The 8,247-nt window shown below is 35.6% G+C and overlaps 1 protein-coding gene across 1 annotated transcript; it reads left to right on the forward strand.

The window, feature by feature from the left end:
* Positions 1–269: 269 nt before the first annotated feature.
* pcdh20l (protocadherin 20-like) lies at positions 270–4,961 on the forward strand. The gene is given in 2 exon segments (NM_001351716.1): positions 270–403; positions 1,936–4,961. Coding segments are annotated over 2 exon segments (2,502 nt in total). The 5' UTR covers positions 270–382; the 3' UTR covers positions 4,417–4,961.
* The last annotated feature ends 3,286 nt before the right edge of the window (positions 4,962–8,247 follow it).

Below are 8,247 nucleotides of genomic sequence, written 5' to 3' on the forward strand. Positions count from 1 at the left end.
CAGTAGGCTACACTTCTGTTCAGACGTGCAAAACTGAACCTCAGTTGAAAAGCAAGCCATACTATATAATCTATTTTATTATAATTGTGTATAGTATTATTACTGCATTAAGGGGCTTAGTGTTGAAAGGGATAAACTACCTTAGCGCGACCCATCTGTCTTTGAATAGCACTTAACCAGAAAACATCCCGTCAGACCAGTATTTTTCCCTTTCTGCCAACGAATGAACAATCGTGAGTTAATCTTCAGTCGTTCACCTGTAACTCAGGTAAGGTTTCCGCCCCGACACATTTCGTGCGAGTGAGTGAGAGCTACTCATGCTCCCAGAGATCAACATGTTCTTGAAGAATGGACTGCTTGGCAGAGTCGGCACTACCACATAATGAATTGGAAAACACTACAGGTCAGTGTCTGATATAATAAAATACTTATAAATTAGTCCATTGTAATAAATAAATATCCTTATATCTCTTAGTTTCACACTGAACACCGAGTCGGGGCTTACACAGAGGTAAAAGTCCTCTGCAGTCTGTGCAGTAGCTGGTCGGGGTTCCATTAGTTCCATTAATGTTTATTAATGTATTTGATTGCATGGACAAACAATGAACATTGCATTTATCACAGTATTCGTCTTTGTTGACGTTAATGAATGGGGGGAAAAGTTTTTAATTGTTGTTAGTTGTTGCATATGATAACAAGCATGAATTTGGATTTGAATAATGTATATTAGTAAATGTGGCACTATGATTGATAAATGCTGCGCAAGTCTTGTTCATTATTAATTATTCATGCATGTAAATACATACAACTAATAAAACCTTATTGTAAAGTGTGACCTTGGTTTTGTAATAGTTTCCTGTAATAATTCATAAACTTAGCCTGTCAGGTGGCACTTCTTAATTTTTTTATTATTATTATTATTTTCTTTGTTGTTGGTGAACAAACAAATTAAATAGAAACTAGACTACAAAGTACTAGACTGCTAATTAAACTACTGAATACTACAAAATTGTATATATTTACAAAATAATAAACAATATAAAACTTTAAAAAGCTAAATAAATATATATATATATATATATATATATATATATATATATATATATATATATATATATATATATATATATAAATCATATATTGAAGTCAGAACTAGTAGCTTACCACAATCACCCCCCCCCCCCCATTAAATAATAGCCCCCATTTTTATTTTTTCACCAATTTCTGTTTAACAGAGAGAAGATTTTTTTGTTTCTAAACATAATAGTTTTAATAACCCATGTCTAATAATAACTGTTTTGTTTTATCTTTGCCATGAAGACAGTAAATAATATTTAACTAGAATTTTTTCAGTACACTTCTATGCAGTAGAAAGTGACATTTAAAGTCTTAACTAGATTAATTAGGTAACCATTCAGGTAGCGTAATTAGGCAAGTTATTGTATAACAGTGGTTTGTTCTGCAGGCTATTGAATAAAAAATATAGCTTAAAGGGGCTAATAACTCTGTCTTTAAAATGGATTTTTTTTAAATTAAACACTGCTTTTATTCTAGCCAAAATAAAACTTGGAATATATAATACTTTCTCCAAAAGAAAAAATATTATCAGAGATACTGTGAAAATGTCCTTGCCCTGTTAAACATCATTTGGGAAGTATTTAAAAAAAGAAAAAAAAAATTGTTCAGTTAAATTTTGTCCCCTGTTCATAGAAAACATGCAGACATTTGCAAGCTTGGTTTAGATTATTCTAAAGTTACATTTCTGAGTGCTGGAACATGTAAGACTACATTTCAGCATGAGTAACAACACATGGGAGAAAAAAAAACTCTGACTTGGTGGTTAAGGATTACACGCTTAACTCCTGAGTCTGGTTAAACTTTCATATGGAAAGAAGGATGTCTGCCAAGTAGTAAGTCTCTTCTCTTGTTTTGTAGTGGGTGCTTCTCTTGGCATGTGCTGGGCAAATCCATAGCCTTGCACTGCGTTTCAGCGTCCTGGAGGAGCAAGAAGCAGGCCTTAAAATTGGAACACTAAGTACAAACTACTCAGCTCCATACCGGCTTCTCAATGAAAGATACATCAGGGTGGATGAGATAACAGGGGATCTGTTCACTAAAGATCGCCTTGATAGAGAAACTTTGTGTCCATCACATCAGGATGGAGAATGTACTTTTTTAAATACTGCAGTCGTGAGCCCTCATTTGGACGTAGTTCCAATGGTAATTGTTGTGAATGATATTAATGACAATGCTCCTGTTTTCGAAAGGAATGAAATTCCTCTACGCATACCTGAAGATACGTCCATTGGGACTACTTTCCTGCTGGATGACCAAGCCCAGGATAAGGACACTGCAAATAATGGCTTGATACATTATCATTTAGAGGGATCTAATGGATTTTTTGGCATCAGACAAGAGGAGTATGGACTCGAGCTCATAGTACAAAAGGAACTAGACCGAGAAACTCAGGATAACTACTTCTTAGTTCTTGTAGCAGTAGACAGAGGTTCAATGCCACTCAGCGCTACTGCTAATCTCAGTGTAACTGTAACCGATGTTGATGACAACTGCCCAGAATTTGATGATGATAGCCCCATCAAAGCCATTGTGCCAGGATTAGGAATCAAGGGCACTGCGGTGGCTCAGCTTAAAGCAACAGACAAAGACCTGGGCCAAAATGCCCAGATCACATTTTCCTTCAGCCGTCAGATCTCAGACAGAGCCAAAACACTCTTTTACATGGACAGACACACAGGCCTGATCAGCTTAGCAGTTGATGTGCACACTGACAGTCCTGAGGAGCACATGCTGAAAGTTTTTGCGAATGGTCCACTTTGCCCCCCTGCACAAGCTCAAGTAACTGTATACATTCAGCCCATGGTGAGCTCTGAGCCGACCATAAAGATCAGGTTTGTCACAGAGCATAAAAACCAAGTAATCATGTTACAAGAGAACGAACCCCCCACCATCTTGGCCCTCTTGGAGTTGGAAGACACCTCTAGTGATAAAGGTACTCTGTCCTTAGAAACAGACAGCATGCCATTTTCTTTGAAACAGCAAGCAGGCAGCTATTTGCTTTCAACATCAAAAGCTCTAGATTTTGAGCTGTGCGGCGAGTACGATGTTACAGTTGTTATTTCTGATCCTCATGGCGCACGCCTACATGGAAGGGAAGTGATCAAAGTGGTGGTTCAAGATCTGAATGATAATGCCCCAAAGTTTGAACAAACACGTTACGAAACAGACATCAAGGAGAACAACAAGCCTGGAGAGTTTCTGCTGAAGGTACAGGCTACTGATGCAGATAGCCATCAGTTTGGCAAAGTAGAGTATAGGATTACAAATGGGAGTCCTTTCAGAATTCAGGAAGAGACAGGTGTGATATTGGTCACAGAGCCTTTAGATAGAGAACAGCAGGGGACATACATCCTGACTGTTCTTGCCCAGGACGGCGGCGATCCTTCTCAGGAGGCCTTTGCTATTGTGTTTGTAAATGTACTGGATATGAACGACAATCCACCAGCCTTTCCAACCCCTCATTTCTATTTTTTTGTGTCTGAGAGCCTTCCGCATCTTTCTCAAGTCGGTAAAGTCACAGTAAGTGATGCTGATGACGGAGACAATGGAAGAATAGTGGATTTGCGTATATTAAATGACAAGGCCCCTTTCGTCATAGACATGTCACAAGGGATGCTCCGCAGTACTGGCGAAGTCGACCGTGAGAAGCAAGATCGCTATGAGCTTTTGGTTGTCGCTGTAGATGGTGGCAGTCCAGTCCTCTCCACTACTGTGAAAATGACTGTTTTTGTTGAGGATATCAATGATAATCAACCACAGGTCCTTCTTCCTAGCAGCAACCTGTCCTGTCTGACCATATCTCCAGCTACCCAGGCAGGAAGCATGATAACAAAGATCTACGCCATTGACGAGGACTCAGGAATGAATTCAGATATCACATATCAAATTATTGCAAGTGAACCAGCTCTCCAAAGCCCCTTTCAGATTGACCAGCACTCAGGAAACATCACCCTTGTCCAGCATCTGCGCGGTGAAGACTACGGCATGCACCACCTTTTCATAGTTGTTCGTGATGGAGGAAAACCAGACCCGCTGCAGACCACCATATGGGTTAATTTACTGGTCAATGAAACTTTGGAAAAATGTCACGTTAATGCTGTCCCAGAATACTCTCCTCAGACATTGCCTACTTCAATGCCGCTTTCTGTCAGAGGCTCCAGATGTGAATCAAATTCCTGGCTCATTTTTCTTTGTGGCCTGGGCCTGATGGTCATGTCGGTTTTTATTCTTCTAGTGTCTGTAGTGGTATTTCTAAAACACAAAAAGACGAGAAGAAAAATGGAAAAAAAGGATGTATGGGAAAGTAAAAATATCTGTGAACTGAAACCTTTAAACTAATGCAAAGGCCTTACAGATATACTGATTAAATATTTTTGCAAGTATGGCAAGAGTGAAAATATATGTATATATTTCTTTCTTTGAAATAATATTCTTTGGCTAGTATTATAATAGGTCCATAATATATTGCTGTAGTACTGCTATGATCTACTGTCAAGTCTATTAGTGCTTTTGCCAAGAATATGAGTCTTAACTTAAAATTTTAAATAAACTTGCATAAAATGAATTCTTTAAGGTATAATAGATAAAGATAATGTTTAATCAATTATGTGACACTGAATTACCATAAAAGTCTTACAGAAACAAAAGCCCTTTTATAAATTTTTTATTTTTTTTATCTTGTGAACCACTCTTTTATATTGTACATTAGATGAAACCATCAGCAGATCTTATTGTGCATATCTTCATCAGACTTTCAAAAGTAAATTAATGCTGGTTGATGTTAGATAAATAAAAGAAGAAGTAAAGATTACAAAGATGCAGACATATAAGCCTCTGTGATCCTCAGTGTCTTCAACAGAAGAGAATAAACACTTTTCAACCAATCCCTTATAAAAGCATCTTCATTTCTAAAGCTCTTCACAAGATTGTACAACATAGATTGGGCTTTACAAGGATGAACAGTAAATGATAAGGAGTCAAATAAGAAGACTTTTTCATTCCAGAACATATTTAATACATCAGACAGGCAGCAGAACATAGTATAGAATGCTGGTATAGTTCTTGTTAGTTCAGTTCAGAGACAAGCAGTTAGAGTTTGAGTATGCAAAATTATGGCAAACTAATCCTAAATTATCCCAAAAGGGGCTGGATAATGATTGGACATTAATAAAGATTGATCCATGTTTTTACATTTCTGTACAGAGCGCTCATGTTTTGATCTTCTGTGGTTCTCATGCAATCATGCGATGCGATTTTACAGGTCAGAGTTCACCAAGCTTGAACATTTTAACGCAGAGATATGCAGAACTTGTCGCACGAGCTTGCATTTCTGGTCTGGTGCGTCCTCCTGAGAAAAGTGTAGAAAATCTAAGGTTTCAAGTTTTCTCTCAATTTAAAAGTCTCTTTTTCACCACATTCAGAAGGGGCGGAGACAGAATATGTGAAAGGGATAAGGAAATGGCAAACGATTGTGTGTTGAATGAAGTTTATTTGCAAAAGAATGTTGATGAAAGATAAGCTCCTTCCTGTTGGCTCAGGTTAACGAAATTAACTGGTAGAATTTTTGGTTTTAAGTAGTGCATGTTTAATTGAAACTAAATTAAAGGAACCTTTAAAATAGTTTTAAAAAGGCTTTAGCAGTCATTTAAACTTTTAGTTCATTTTAAATAATATAGTGACTTAATTACTATGTTAATGGGATGGTTCTCCCTGAAATGAAAATTCTGGTTTAAAACTTATTAAGAGATTCTTCCGTTAAAAACAAAAGAAAATATTTTAAAAAATGCCAAAAAATTGCTTTTTTCCAACTATAAAACTTGATGGGTCCAACCAAAAAGCATTCTACTAATCATGTTTCGTGTTCAACAGAAGAAAGAAACTCATAAAAGTTTAACACCAGATACTGTAAGGGAGAGTAAATAATGAGGTATTTTCGCTTTTTGGGTGAGCTATCCTTTTAAATATGGATTAGGGTAAAGTGTTATCATGACATTTTCCACAAGAAGTCTTCAAAGAAACTTTGATAATACTAATGTTGCTATAATAATTCTGTTAAAAGCATACATGCTTCAACTTGTTTAGGCAGGTCTATTTAGTGCAGGTTGAATGGGAATGCACTTCCTGAATAGTAAAGGATGAGAACTTAATCTTGTAAGTAATCACTGTCATGAAGTTAAGCAACATGTTTTCTCACTTAGCAAGATGATTCCCAGATTTAGTTTTTTTTTTTTTTTTTTTACATTTTTAACATTCCTGCTTTATCGAACATTCCATAGATCTGTTTTGTTTCCTCTATATTTTTGAGACTTACTGTCAGTTTGTTGTATAATGTGGAAAATACTATTACTGACGCTATTGATCTTTCCAATAAATAGTTCAAATTAGTTTACAAACATTGTATTTCCCAAAAGAGTTATGCACCCTTAAACAGTTGTTTAATATTCAGAGTCAACAGAAATGTCTTTGAAGTGATGTAGTAGAACAAGAAGATTAATGGTATCAGTTGCCAAAATCATACTGAATGAAAATTTAGCTTTCTGTAGACATGGTTTATGCCGAGCTGCGGCTTCAGAGTAAGAACCCTGGAGTTAGGCATTTTGGTGGAGTTGAAATGGATTAATTCCATGTATTATGTCAATCACATTATATTTTATAAAATAATAAAATACTTATTTTTTTTATTTCTCATTTATTTAGCTTGAAAAATAGTACAGAATTGTGCAGAACCAACAGTACAGGTTAATCCTTAAGCTTTTTAAAGCTTTTTAGTCAAGAGCAATGAATAATTTCCTCTTTTTTTTCAGGAAGTAATAAAGATTTATTAGTTTTAGACATATACAATACACACAAGTGATTTTGGGCAGCATGCAAATACTGAACTCATATTTTGTTGCTAAGATGTGAAAAATACATTTAGGGTTCCTTAAATATCTTTTTTTTTCTTTTTTTAAATATAATAATGATATAATAAACTATTGTAATATATTTATATTATTTTCTCTCTTGATCTTTGTACTATATTTTATCTGCTCTGTGTCCAGGCTTTTGTGTTCCTAACCTACAAAACTGAAACCTGCGCTCAGTTTTCATTATTATTACTGTTATCTTATCATTATGCCGAGGTCATATTCAGAGTATGAGTTACTTTGGCATTCACTTTCAGTAGTGGAATTACAACCAAGTCACATGGGAAACTCATTTGTGAAATCAGCACCAAATCATGCATTTGGTGCCAGTAAGCCTGGAATTGTGGCATTTTTATGTGTAAATAAAAATTTTCACCATGCAGGTGCTTCGGTTTCCCCAAAGTCCAAAGACATGTGCTGTAAGTGAATTGGGTAAGCTAAATTGCCTATATGTATATGTGTGAATGTGAGTGTATGGGTGTTCCCCAGTGATGGATTGCATCTGTTGCATAATTATGTGTTGGATAAGTTGGCGGTTCATTCCTCTGTGGCGACCCTAGTTTACCAAGGGACTAATTCGAAAATGAATTAAGGGTTGAATGAACAGGTCCTGAAAAGGCATTTGGCAGTCAGTCTAGCATTATAGAGCTATATTCTAAATGAATATTGTCTAGATGGATGCCGTACAATAAGACATTTGGATTACATCAATACCAAAGTCAAATCGGAAACTGATAAACAAAATATTTTCCCAGGCCAAAACTTATTATACCCTATATTTTTCTCTAAATATGTTAGAGAAAAATGTACAATATTTATATATATATATATAGTATTTAGTTGAAATTTTGTAGTTTGTTTTTCGTTTGCAACACCTCATTTGAATTTAAATGCACAATTTACACTTATGTAAAATGTTCACTTTTGTGTCTTTCTTTTAAACTTGCCTTAAACTGTTTTCAAACTTTAATTTGATTGTTTTTTATATCCTTTATGCTTCATTTATTCTTGTTTATGTAAAGCACTCGAATTACCATTTTGTATAAATCAACTTGCCTTACCTAAGTTGTCTTGCCTATATGATGTTATTTGTTTAAATGCACCAAAACACACACACACATGCACACATGCACGCATGCACATGTGTGTGTGTGTGTGTGTGTGTGTGTGTGTGTGTGCATGTGCAAGCTGCTGCTGCTGCTAAAATATTACTGTGCAAAAAATTTTTATGTTCACTTTAAGATACTTTTTAAAATACTGTAGT

This window comes from Danio rerio, chromosome 14 (genome assembly GCF_052040795.2).
Source record: "Danio rerio strain M-AB ecotype USA chromosome 14, GRCz13ab, whole genome shotgun sequence".
Classification (NCBI taxonomy): Eukaryota; Metazoa; Chordata; class Actinopteri; order Cypriniformes; family Danionidae; genus Danio; species Danio rerio.